The sequence below is a fragment of the Megascapheus bottae genome, chromosome 2 (assembly GCF_031878675.1).
Source record: "Megascapheus bottae isolate mThoBot1 chromosome 2, mThoBot2.hap1, whole genome shotgun sequence".
Classification (NCBI taxonomy): domain Eukaryota; kingdom Metazoa; phylum Chordata; class Mammalia; order Rodentia; family Geomyidae; genus Megascapheus; species Megascapheus bottae.
In genome coordinates this window covers 4,741,133-4,755,187 of record NC_143510.1, presented here as the reverse complement: position 1 = coordinate 4,755,187, position 14,055 = coordinate 4,741,133, and the positions used below count along the sequence as shown (strand labels likewise).

The 14,055-nt window shown below is 44.7% G+C and overlaps 1 protein-coding gene across 1 annotated transcript in view; it reads right to left on the bottom strand.

Moving 5' to 3' along the window:
* Positions 1–4,234, bottom strand: part of Cpne8 (copine 8) — a 143,305-nt gene extending 139,071 nt beyond the window's left edge. The window contains exon 1 of the mRNA XM_090319888.1: positions 4,084–4,234. Coding sequence (XP_090176014.1) covers positions 4,084–4,184 — 101 coding nt within the window. The 5' untranslated portion in view covers positions 4,185–4,234. The remainder of the gene's footprint in view (positions 1–4,083) is intronic.
* Between the last annotated feature and the right edge of the window lie 9,821 nt (positions 4,235–14,055).

The window sequence follows — 14,055 nt, the reverse complement described above, 5'->3', positions numbered from 1 at the left end:
CTGCACTCTAACCCTACACCCCTAGCTTGTCTCCCCAAGACTCTCTTGTTCCCCTTGTTGTGATATATTCAAAGCCCTCATTTCCAGAGTGATCACACACACACACACACACACACGCACGCACGCACGCACGCACGCACACACACACCTCTGCTCATATATAAACCTCATTATTTTAGAGTGAATACTAATCTAGCATATCTTCTGTCATGTTTATCTGCCAACTAGTTTGGAGACCAGAGAATTTATTTTGGAATTCTCATGGAGCCTGGTACAATTCTAGATATCTAAAAACATACTCAAATACTTCATGAGGAAGTCAAGCTCTATTTGGCTTCAAGCTTCTACGGTTGATTCTTTTCATTTCTCAAAAGTAAAAAGTAAAAGGTAAAGCTCTTTGTCAGTGGTGTGTGTGTGTGTGTGTGTGTGTGTGTGTGTGTGTGTGTGTGTGTGTGTGTGTGTTCCTTACTAGGGTTTGAATTTAGGGCTTGGGTGATGTCCCTTAGCTTTTTGCTCAAAGTGAGCTTTCTATCTCTTGAGCCCCAGCTCCACTTTTTGACTCTTTGGTGGTTAATTGGAGATAAAAGGCTCATGTACATTTCCTGTCCTGGCTGGCTTTGAATCATGATCCTCCGATCTCAGCCCCTTAAGTAGCAGGGGTTATAGATATGAGCCATCAACACAGGATGTCTTCAGTACTTTTTACAGTGTCAACAAATCACCTGAGACCTCTAGTACATTAAGACAAGTGGATTGCTCGCTCATAGTATAACTGAGAGGCCTCGGGCTGTGACTGAATATAAAATCCCCACCATTATCCTAGGAAATAAGTGCTTTAGTAATTATTTATTTTTATTATCTTCTTTCCTCTATTTTATTAAAGTTCAAATAGAGGGGCTATTTACAGAATTTTGTAACAGGAACATTTTAAACAATGCTATTTCCTAGCTGGGTGCCAGTGGCTCAGTCCTGTAATCCTGGATACCCAAGGAAGCTCAGCTGGAAGAATCACAGTTCAAAGTCGGTGCGGGTAAAAAAAATCTGTAAGACTCTTATCTTGCGAGGTGCCAGTGACTCATGCCTGTAATCCTAGCTACTATGAGGCTAAGATCTGAGAATGATGGTTTGAAGCCAACCCAGGCAGAAAAGTCCACCTTGAGACTCTTATCTCCAACTAACCACTCAAAACCTGGAAGTGGCCAGGTAGTTCAAGTGGTAGAGTGCTAGCCATGAGCACAAAGAGGCTATGGGACAGCGCCCAGTTCCTGAGTTCAAGCCCCACAACAGATAAAAAAAATGAAGACAATTTCTCCAATTAACTAGCAAAAAACCAGAAGTGGAGCTGTGGCTCACAGCCTTGAACATAAAAGCTTGGTGACAGCACCTAGGCCTTCACTTCAAGTGCTAGAACACACACACCACACACACACACACACACACACACACACACACAAGCTTGGTGACAGCACCTAGGCCTTCACTTCAAGTGCTAGAACACACCACACACACACACACACACACACACACACACACACACACACACACTGTTATCTCCCTTTTTAGAATAAAAGCTCTTTTCCTGTCCTGGGGCTTGAACTCTATGCTCTGGTGCTGTCCCAAAGCCTCTTTTTGCACATAGTCTTCTACCATTTGAGCCACAGTGCCACTCCTGGCTTTTTCTCAGGAGTTTATTGGAGATAAAAGTCATACAGACTTTCCTGCCCAGGCTGGTTTTGAATTACCATCCTCAGAGAGCAGCCTCCTCAACAACTAGGATTACAGATATGAGCCACCTGCACCCAACAAAAAAGCTCATTTTTATATATTGATTTCACACATTGGGAAAGCACTTTTATTAAACCCTGATAATCATTTAAAGTCTCTACGACAATTATCCTCATTTTCAGAAATGACAAAGATTACATACATTAAATAAGAACTGATTCCTAGGTAGGAAATCAGAATGGACCAGAGCCTAACTCACAGCACTGCCTATAGTTATGAGAGCCAGCTCTCAGCAGCACCGAGATAAAGCTAACCCACCTAAAAAAAAAAAAAAAAAAAGCTTAGGAAGTCAGTTAGCTTCCTGTTTGTCCAGAGGATGGTTTCCTCTACCAAACTTTGCAAGAACTAAGTGATAAGCTGAATCAGGATCCACTCAGTGAAATAAGAAAGTAGACATCAGAAATCTCCACTCAGGATTTACACACACACACACACACACACACACACACACAAAGACACATACACTTAGATGCCTAAGCAAGCAACAGTACAGAAAGTACTAGATCTCCATGGCTTTAGCACCCCTACAACAAAAGAGTTTCACAATTAAAGGAGGGAGTGCTACATGCAAACCCTGCTTAAGAAATGTCCAAGCCTGAGTTGTAATTTCTCCATCATCCCTAAAGGACTGTGGACATTCACATGTGACTTACAACGTTCTTTCATCTGCCCACAGGCCCTCTCAGCCATGCTGGCACCACAGGATGCGAGCAGAAATTAAGAACTCTAGAAAACACGATGACTGTACAACTTCTGAGCTCCCTTTATTTTTATATGTCCATAACCTCAGTCTGGCATGCAAAGCTTGCTTCAGAGACAAGAGCAGAGACCTAGAATTGGGTCTCTACAGAGTTTTCCACTGAGCTTCCCCTGCCCTAGTGACAGAAAGAAATCTCCAAAAAAAGAGCTGTGACCCCAATAAAGGGGAATTCAGAGCTGGCATGGCTTACCAACATTGCTTGCGTTGTGTGAGGTAAACAAGGAATCGCAGGGTACAGTCTCAAGGGACACTTTAAGGTCAGTGCTCATCCCTCCCCCCAAAACACAAAAACCTGGCTACTGACAGGGGCAGCTGCTTGAGTTTTTAAAAATAAAATAAAATTCATTGCCTTTGATTCCCTTTGGCTTTAGGAGAGTTTTAAAAAAATTTAAATCAAGGTGGATGCATTTTAAATTTTAGACCCCAGGTATAACAAAGATTACCATAATTACTAGGTTCTAAGGCAAGCTTTTTTGTGGGGGGGGGGGGGGAGATGTGATAGAGGGGCATTTGAGACCAACAAAAAACAATCTCAGGATGAGCTGGAGACTCACACCTGTAATCCCAGCTACTCAAGAGGCTGAGATCTGAGGATCAAATCTCTTTCCAGCCTAGGAAGGAAAACAAAAACTGTGAGATTCTTATCTTCAATTTAAAAAAAAAAAAGCCAGCTTGACTCAAGTAGTAAAAAAAAAAAAAAAAAGCTGAGGAACAATTGCTAGGCCTCGAGTTCAAGCCCCACCAATAAAATAATAATAGTAATAATATTAATAAACAATATATATAATCTCAGGAATAGGTGAGTGAGAAGTTTTCCACTAGAAGAAAAGCAAGCAAAATAATGAACCCCTCAGTGCCTAAGATCCTCTCCTCTCAGGAATCTCCTACTTTTGCCAGGTTCACAATGGGACGTAGCGGGAGCCATAGCTCATCTCCTTCTTGAGAGAAGAAGGAAAAAGATGAGCGCTTCCCCATCTGTGGCGAGCAGCACACACACCCAAGACCGAGCTGAAAGCTGACGGGGTGCCTGGCCCGGCCCCGGAAGGGCAGAGGGGCGCAGCACTGGGCCGCCCCAGCCCGGCCCCTTCCCCTCGGGGAAGCGGGTGGGGATGGGGAGGAGACCCGCGGGCGGCGGCCGGCGGGCGGAGGGCTTGGCGGGCTTCCCTCCGACCCACACCGCGGGAGCGGCGCACCCGCCCAGCCCAGCCCTGCCCGGCCGGGAGGCGGGCGGAGGAGAGCGGGGAGCCGGGCCACGGCGCAGTGGTGGCGACAGCGGGGCGACCCGGGAGCTACCTCCCGCCCCCAGCTCCGGGACGCGTCAGCCCCCATTCCCGAGCCGGGACGAGGGGCGGCGAGGGGTCCCGCCGCTGAGTCACGGCTTCCCCCCAACTTTTACCGCGCGCCGAGCCGTCCCGTCCCCGGCCCAGCCCACCGCGCGCCCCGAACCCCGTCCTCTACGTCACTTGGTACTGGGGGGGTGACTGGAACGTCACCGCCCGGGACACCCCCTCACCTCCCTCCTCCGCACCCCCCCTCACCTGCAGGCCACCGACACCTCCACGCGCGTGGCCGGGATGGCGGCGCTCAGCGGGCTCAGGTCGCCCAGCACGCCCGCCGCGCTGGTGCAGCGGCTGTCCATCGCCCGCGCCCGCCGCCACCCCGCGTGCAACCGGCGGCCGCGCCGCGCACAGAGCCGGGCTCCCGACGGGCGCTCGGGCGGCGGGGCCGGGGCGGGGCGGGCGGAGGCCGGGGAAGAGGCGGAGGCTGCGCGCGGGAGGAGGGGTGGGGAGAGGCGGGCCTCCCTGCCTCCCGCCCTCCCTCTTCCAACCCTGCCTGCCTCCCCGGCTTTCCCGGGTCACCCCCCGCCCCCGATCCTCGCCCGCTGCGGTGTGGGTGCGGGAGGGGCGGGACGCGGAGCGCGGCCGCCTCGGAGGTGGCGACCCCCGACGCCGCCGGTGCCGGTGCGCAGCCCGGCCGTCCGGCCCGCCGCCTGCCCACTCCCGCCCACCCCTGCAGTTTGGGATTGGGGTCTGGGTTGGGTTTTTTTTTTGGGGGGGGGGGTGAGGGGCTGTCTTTGTCTCCACCTCCTGGGCTGATTTCTGTCAATCAGGTGTGGCTGGCACCCCCCCCCCAGCCCTCCCTCCCTCCTCCTTGGCTTTGGAGGATGGAGTTGGGAGCTCGGTAAATGTAACTCCCTCACTCCACAACCACGACCAGTCCGCGCCTCGCCCTCGGAGCCTCCCCGGGTGACCTCCGCAGGCTGCGGGTGAGTCCCGCCCAGCCGCTCCCGTCCGCACTACCCACTCTACAGGGGCCCCTCCCCAGCCCTGCAGGTCAAAACGTGGGGCGAGCCCGGCGCCCGCGCTCACGCCGGCAACCCCGGCTGCTCCCCGGACCGAATCTGAGGGTCCCCTTGCAAAGCCAGCCTAGGCAGGAACGTCCCCGAGACCCGAGATCGCCCATTAACCACCAAACCAATCCCGGACATGGAAGTGCTGCAAAGACAAATCCCCGCCCGGAGCTCAAGTTCCGGGGTTCAAGACCCAGTACTACACACACACGCCCGAGTGAGACCAGCGAGCGCGGGGTGGGATATGTAAAGAATGGGTAAGTCCACAGCATCGTTTGGAATTAGAGTGGCGCTTCCGAAATGGAGAGATCATCGCCCGCGGGGGCGGTGGGGCGGCGGCCGGCCGGCCCGGGTACCGAAGGCGAGGGCGGCGCCCCGCGGTTGCCATGGCACCGCGCGCAGGGGCGCAGCATCCCAGAGCACGCAGACCCCTCCCAGCCCCGCGCGCCCTGCCCCGCGCACCCGGGCCTCCCGCCTGCCCGTGCGCCTGCGGCTCCCCGCGCGCGCCGCCGGGGGGCGCCCCCGAGCCGAGCGCCGGCCTTCCAAGGGGCTGCCTGGCTTCTAGGAGTTGGGGGTCCTCAGGAGTGGAAGTGGAGGTTCCCTTCCCTTGATTACCCAAGCCCCTCCGCCCCCCGATCCTCTTGTCCCACCTTAAATCCTATTTTTCTTCCTCTTTATCCAGTGCTCAGTACAAACACCAAACCGCAGGCATTTCTATGTACATTGGTCAACATTCATAGGGAAAACACCTAAAGAAATTGTTTGCTTATTTTGCCCATCGTCTGCTTGAACTCACGGCCTGGGCACTGTCCCTAAATTTCCTTGCTCAAGGCCGATGCTCTAACACTTGAGCTACAGCTCCACTTCTGGCTCTTTGGTATATTAATTGGAGATAAAGAGTTTCGGAGACTTTCTGCCCAGGCTACCTTTAAACCTTAATGCTCAGATCTCAGCTTTCTGAGTAAATAGGATTACAAGCCAGAATTACTATACTTATAAATAAATAGCTATACTTTTTATTCAAGTTCTTTATTACATGTCATTTACAAAATTTTCTGCTGACTTGTGGCTTGTGTTTTCAGTGTCTTGTCAAAGAGTAGAAGCTTCATCTCTGATTGTTTAATTTTAGGGATGAATCTAAGAACTCTTGCCTGAGTTAACAAAAATTATTTTCCGTGTTTTCTTCTAGAAATTTCCATTTCAAATTCTACATTTAGCTGTATGATTTATTTTGAGTTTTTGTTAAATCAATTTTCTCTTTTATTTTTTCCTTACCATGCCCTCTTTTTCTAGTACTATTTGTTGTAAAGCTTTTCTTCATCAGAATGCCTCCATAATTTTCTTATGTGTGCATATGCCAGCAGTGGGGCTTGAACTCAGGCACCATACCAGTGCTGTTTTTGCTCAAGGCTAGTGCTCTACCACTTGAGCCATAGCTCAAGCTGGAAGACCACTTCTGGCTTTATGGTGATTGCCTGGACTGGCTTTGGATCACTATCCTCAGATCTCAACCTCCTGAGTTGCAAGGATTACAGGCTTGAGACACCAGCTCGTGGATCTTTACAACTTTTGTCAAAAATGAATTCCCAAGAGACTTGAGAGTCCCGGTTTTGAAATTTACCCTATTCACCTTTGCCTTTTCTTAAACCAATACCAGATCAAAGCTAGCCCAGGCAGGAAAGTCTGCCAGTCTCGTCTCTTATCTCCAATTAACCACACACACACACACACACACACACACACACACACACACACACACACACACAAATGTCAGAAGAGAAGCTGTCACTCAAGTGGTAGAGTGCTAACATTAAGTGGATAAAACTCAGTCCAAGCCCTAAGGCGGGCACGCATGTACACACAGGCACACGCACACATACACACACACACACACACACACACACACACACACACATTCTACTGCTTTTTGAGCCACCCAGTTTGTGCTCATTTGTTACAGCAGCTTTTGGGTAACTTATACAAGATAATAACACAAACGGCTTTCTTCTTGTTTTTTTGTTCCTATTCAGTACTTACCAGTTTATCATACTAGAATAAACTTCAACTGACAAAAAATTTAAAGGATAATCAAATTCGGGGACATGCAAATATAATTTTGAAAAATAAAGTGTCATTAACATATAAAAATAAATCATGACATTTCTATTTTACATTTAAGAAAAAATAAAATGAAGTACATATTCAAATGCATTTCAGGTAATAATATAAATGATTTTGAATGTGCTCAAAGATAAGTTACACCTTACTGAGTTTCATAACAAACCAGGGCTCATTCCTGTAAAACTATTGAGGAGGCTGAGAGCTGAGATTCTTAGATCCAAGCCAGCCTGGGCAGAAAAGTCTAGGAGACTCTTATCTCCAATTAACCAACCCAAAAGCCAGAAGTGGAGGTGGGCCTCAAGTGGTAGAACACCAGCCTTGAGTGAAAAAGCTAGGTGATAAAGTCTTGAGTTGTCATATGAGAATTCAATGGTAAAATACAAAGAAGCCACATTTTTGAGAGATCAAATCTGGAGTCTTTGTTAGAAAGCCAGTAACTGTGTATGGACACAAGTCCACAGAAAGTCTGCAGCCTCGAGTACACTTAACACTGTTAGAAAACTGAACTGTGAGGGTGGTGAAGTAAAGAAAGAGCAGAAAAGCAATCCCAACAAACCTGATCAAGCTGAGGAGACGTGTCAGGGTGAGCTGAGGAGAGAGAGTCGGGAGACACAAGACATGGTGCAAAAATGGCACCTGATCTGCTCAGGGCCTAGAGTCATGGTCAGGAGGCAAGGTCACAGGGAGTGCATAGCACAGGATTGACAGGTCCAGTAGCCTATTACCCAAGTCCTGCCCCTACCTCTAGTTGTCGGGAATGCCCATCGCCTGGCGGTGGGACTTCACTTATGGAGAAGACAAGATGGCACCAGGTAGACCCAGTATCCTTAAAGTTCAAGCTGTAGTAGAACACACACACACACACACACACACACACACACACACACACAAACATACACACACAGCACAAAGAAGGGAAGGGAAAGTTTAAAGGGAAAAAACAGATGCCAGGTGATTGTCTTGTTTTGGTATCCTCTTGTTTTACTGACTTCATAGGACAATCACCAATTTTATAGAATCCTCTAAATATTTTAGAGTCAAACTTACATCTTTCAGATTGTCCAGCTGAAGTGTTCATCAAAGGTACTCCAGCTTTACAGTCTCAAAGATAAAGCCCACCCTGTTTTGAAATCATCCATGCAGAAAGTCAGTCACAAGCCAGCCATGCATCCCCTACTCAGGAGCCATCTTATCTGGTATTTTGTGGCCACAATGTACAGGGAATTAATGGGTAATTTTCAAACCTGATTTAGATTAAGGTTATAGAAGGGCAGATAAGCATTCATTAGCATGTGGTCAGAATCTACTGTGGTTTCTTGCTTGTCTGGATAATTAAAATGTGCACTGATGCAAAAGTGTTTTGTTAGAAACTACCGACAGAGACTGAGAGCAAGAGAGAGACAGAGAGAGAGAGAGAGAGAGAGAGAGAGAGAGAGAGAGAGAGAGAGAGAGAGAGAGAGAGAGAGAAACAGAGACAGAGACAGAGACAGACAGAGACAGAGAGACAGAGGGACAGAGAGAGAGAGAGAAATCCTAGATATTCTATAACAGCATAAACAACATTCCAACATTCTTCTGGAATAACCTAGCTGCTTCATATATTTGAAACTAATTATTTTACTTTAGTTTCTGTGCTTGTGCTATTACAGGGGCTTGAACTTAGGGTCTGGGCACTGTCTCTTAGCTTTTTCACTCAAGGCTGGCACTCTATCTCTAGAATCGCAGCTCCACTTCTGCTTTAGCTGCTTTATTGGAGATAAGTCTCCTAGACTTTTCTGCTCAGGCTGCTTTTTATCTAAGATCATCAGATCTCAGCCTTCTGAATTGCTAGGATTATAGGTATGAGCCATAAGTGCCTGCCTAATTATTTAAATTTTTAGAAATGTTGGGAGGAAGAAAGACTACAAGACCATTTTCCAACTGTCCAGGAGATTCACCACACTCTTTCAGAACTATGATGTGAACTTGAGCTTGGTCTTTGAGCTTGAACTTGCTTTGACATTGCAAATGGAGGATTTTGTACTAAATAGTCATATCCTTAGATTGGTGTAGGGCTTGTTGAAATCATTTGGAAGATGGTTTGTTTGGTTGTTGTTTAGATTTTGTGGGCAAGTTTAAGCTGTCACTACAGGTGGTAAATTTTGCTTTAGAAAGAAGAATTTGAGTTGTTCTTCCAGGAAAATGTGTTGAGGGTTAGTTTCCAGTTAAATAAAAGGAGAGACATGTTTATGTTTCTTTTCCCTTTATTTTTATTTTTTAAATGAAGCATATTGTTAGTTAAAATTCATCTACCAACAGCTGTCCAGGAGAACCATTAGCTTTAAGTTTCACTGCCATAAAATATTTCTGATATTTTTCTGCTGGGGTAGAGAGGCCAATGCGCTCATAAATGATACTTTTGTTAAATAGCTTGAGACTCTCAAAGAAGTCAGTAATAGCGAACCTGGCAGCTGATTGCCAGGATGTAGGGGGTTGACTTGAGCCAAGGTTTGGAATTACATGTCTTTGTTTAGCAAATACAGACATATTAAAAGAAAGCAAAACATTGAATCTATTTAAGGAAAAGCAAATTGTTTATATGGTCTCATTTCTGTCTCTGGATTTTTTTTTAAAGCACTAGACTTGTTCAGTCTTACAGCACTGAAAATGTTCCTGGAGAATTAGGTGCTTTATTCTTGACCTCAACACTAAGCTCAGCAATGGCTGGCAAAGTCATTTGAGACTTCCTTCCAAAATGCTATTCTGGGTGTTTGTAGTTCAAATATTATTTTATAACCATATGCAAAAGGTTACTCTATATTTTATTCTTTAAATATTTTAAATTAGTGAAGTACTGGTGTCCTGTGCATCTTAGCTACTCAGGAGGCTGAGAGCTGAGTACTGAGGTTCAAAGCCAATCCGGGAAGGAAAATAAATCTGTGAGACTTTATCTTCTATTAATGACCCAAAAGCTGGAAGTGAATCTGTGGCTCAATGGGTAAAGCAAAATATTTCAAGGAGAGTGCCCATGCTCTATGTCCAAACCCCTGGATGGGCATATATATATATTATTTCAATATATTAATATGTAATATATATTTATTCAAATATACATATATTCGAAATTAATTCCCTAAAACATAAGAAAAAACTGAATCCTGTGTTCCTCAAGTTGCAGGCTTGAGCCGCCCACCAGTCCCTAACAATCTGTATATTCATGAATGTCCTTATTTTTCCTTATCCTGAATGCTTTTAGACCCAAAACATAAAAGACGTGACATTCTATCCTTACAGATTTAAACTATGGTTATTGCTTTCTGAGTGGCACCTGTATGTGATTCTATGTTTTATCCATTTTCAAATTATGCTATTTATATTATGGCCTAAAGAACTGAGGTTAGCAAAACTGAGACTGCTCACAATATTATTTGAGACATTTTTCCTGTGTACTACTATGGTTTAGGTTCCAGAAAATCAGGCAGTCACTTTAATCATCTGAGAGAACAGGGGAGAGAAACCATAGAAAGATTTCAGGCTCTGAAGAAATTAGGTAAAATGAGTTTAGGTGTCAGTGGCTCATGCCTGAAATCCTAGCTACTTAGGAAGTTAAGCTCAAGAGAATCAAAGTTCAAATCCAGTCTAGGCGGAAAACTTTTGGGGACTCCCTCTCACATTAACCAGCCAAGGCAAGGCTAACAGCATGAATCAAGTGGTAAAAGCATCACTTGTAAGCACACCAAGAGAGCATCCATCCCTGAGTTCAAATCCCAATACTTGCCAAAACAATTAAATAAAATGGTGCATGCTTAGTGTCAGAAAATATCACCCACTCAAGCTTAAGTGCAGTTATGCACCTTGTTATAGAATTTAAGGATGATCACTTTAAATTGTAAATGATTACAATACACACACTTAGGCAAACTCTTAATTCTTTTAATATATACTAAACATTGTCTCCTTGGAAAGATTCTTCATGCAATTCTGTTGCAGCCATATAGCTTATTTCCTATTCTACATTAGAGCCTTGACAACTTCATTGAACATAGACTAGCCACAAAGACACATTACATGCTTATTGGCGTGTCCACGATCTTTATTTCCTTTCTTTCCTCCTTTCTTTTTTTCTTTTTTTCTTCCTTTCTTTTTTCTTCTGGTCCAATGGTTCGGACTCAGGGCCTGGGCACTGTCACTGAGCCTTGTGCTCAAGGCTAGTGTTCCATCTCTTGAGCCATAGCTCTTCTTCTGGCTTTTGTTGTTGTTGTTGTTGTTGTTGTTAATTGGAGAAAAGAGTCTCATAGACTTTCCCTCCTCGGCTAGCTTCACACTGTGATGCTTAGATCTCAGCCTCCTGAGCAGCTGGGATGAGCTACCATAACCACCCAGTTGGGACATGCACTTTTTTTGTGCAGCCGATGGAACTCTGTGATGTGGCTTCAGGGTGGTGATGGTGGGAGTATTTTTATGCTTGTGTTAAGGAACATAGATGCTCTTTTAGCTAATAGTTCATTGTCTGATTACTAGCTTGACCAGCTATATTAGGTTAATAAAAGGCAAAGTTTTTTTTTCTTGAAAAAGTACTAACATATTATTTTTTTAATTGCAGATTGGAAGGACACAATATTGTTTTTTTTAATAAGGTACTTCATCCTGCCACTTTTTGTTAAGACTGTAACCCCAAATAACACAATTGGATGCCACTTCCCTAGAAAGGATGGTAGTTACTTCTTCGTTTTAAATCTCTTTTCATAAGCTGGCCTATATTTTCCCACACACAAATGGTGGCTATGTGACTCTAGCATTCACATGTGAGTGATAAAATGCCAGATGGCTATGCAGTAGCCATATGACAGGGCCACAGAAATAGATTTGCTTAAGGAAGTGAACAGTTAGTTGTGTGTGGCCCAATGTACAGTCACAGCAATGTGAAGGAAGAGAAACAAACAGCACTGAGAACTTCACATAATCTCTCTTCCAGTTTCTGGTTGAAACCAATCTGCAGCATGCCTTCTACAAGTACAGAAACAAAACATGTTTTTACCCCAAATGAAAAAAGCCCACAAAAAGTAATTATAAAGCCAAGCTTCGGAGAGACTCTCCATCCAGCAGCTGACTGAGCCAACACATCTGATTGCTGACGCCAGAGGCTGGCATACGTTATTTTGGGTAAATATGTACTCAATTAATGGAAAATAGGAAGTTGGGTACACACTAGTCTTAGAGCTTGAATTCAGGGGCTAGGCACTGTACATGAGCTTTTGTGCTCAAGGCTAGCACTCTACCACTTGAGCAACAGCTCCATTTGTATCTCTTTGGGTGTTAGAGATATGAGTCTCAGACACTTCCTTCCTAGGCTGGCTTAAACCCTATGCTCAGATCTAAGCTTCCTGAGTACCTATGATTACAGGCATGAGCTATCAGGCTGAAATTGTTTTTTTTTTAATATTCATACAACTTTACAGCTCACTAGGTAACGATGTAATTTATTTAGTGCAGAAATTTGTTAGAAATCAAGACGTCTGATCACACAAGTGTTTCTTGTTTTCCTTTGGACACTTTATAGACTCCTGAAAAGAATTTTAAGGGGCACAGATTCGGCCTTGTGGAGTCTTCATTTCAACGTATGTTACCATAGCCATTTCTTAGGCAATGAAAATGAATGCTCAAGCAGCTGTTGCTCACACCTGTAATCTAGCTACTGGGAAGGCTGAGATCTGAAGATCATACTTGGATGCCACGCCCAAGAAGGAAAGTCCACGGGACTCTTATCTCCCATTGATCAGCAAAAAAACTGGAAGTAGAGCTGTGGCTCAAGTGGCAGAGCAATAAATGAGTAAAATAGCTGAGGAAAAGTGCCCCCAACCCCTGAAGTCAAGCCCTAGTACCAAACAATACAAACATACGTTAATAAAGCTAATTATTAAAATCATCGGCTCTTCACCAAAATCTTGTGAAATGTATTTCCTTTAAAATATTGGTATTATATAATCGGGGCAAAAATTTAAGACTTTGTGAGTTATTTAAGGTCCTATAACCTAGAAAGGGCTTCCATGAATTAAAAAAGTATTCCTACTGTAGCATATTTCTTTAGTGCTGGTAACACAGTATTTATTTTGCTTGCCTTGCGATCCATCCATTCCTCCTCTGAAATTCTGTAACACTGATAATTACTCTAACCCATAACATAATTCTATCAATTATTACTTATCTATTCGTGTGTGTGTGTGTGTGTGTGTGTGTGTGTGTTTGAATGAGCATGTGTGTGTGCATACACACACATACATGCCAGTACTGGGGCTTGAACCCCAGGCGTAGGCACTATCCCTTAGCTTTTCTGCACATCTATCATTTGAACCCCAGCTCTACTTACACTTTTTGCTGGCTAATGAGAGATAAGAGTCTCACAGACTTTCTCTCTCAAGCTGGCTTCAAAGTGTGATCCTTAGATGATTAGCTAGGATTGCAGACATGATAGATGCCCAGGCACTTAGCCATTGCCTGAATTTCCATCTCAAATTATGGTGCACAGATCAATTAGAAAGTTAAAAATTCTCCTGCTAATATGTAAAATAACATATCAGCTTTGGTGGAAAGAGAAGTTCAGTAAGTGGGAAAAGTAACAACCTCAAAGCTAGAAGGTTATGTTTGTATAGACAATGGATTTTGAGTCACACAGAAAATTACATCATCAAATCAACTATTTGATTTGGGACTTATCTTTATTAAACTGGAAAGATGCCAAGTAGATAGGTAGGTAGGTAGGTAGATAGCTAGATACATACATCCATGTATGTACATGCATACATACATACATACACATATACACATATATGCATGCATAGATGAGATATGCAAATAGACAGACAGACAGACATACTGCCAGACAGATGGCCTCTCAACAGGTTTTGCTTTGTGAAAATATATGTTCATTTTTCAGGCTCTTTTTTTTCCAGTAGTGAAGCATGAACTTAGATCCTAGATATTCAACCTCCCTTAGCTTTTTTTTTTGTCTGTTGTGGGCTTGAGCTCTGGGCCTGGGTGTTGTTCCTGAGCTCTTCAGCTC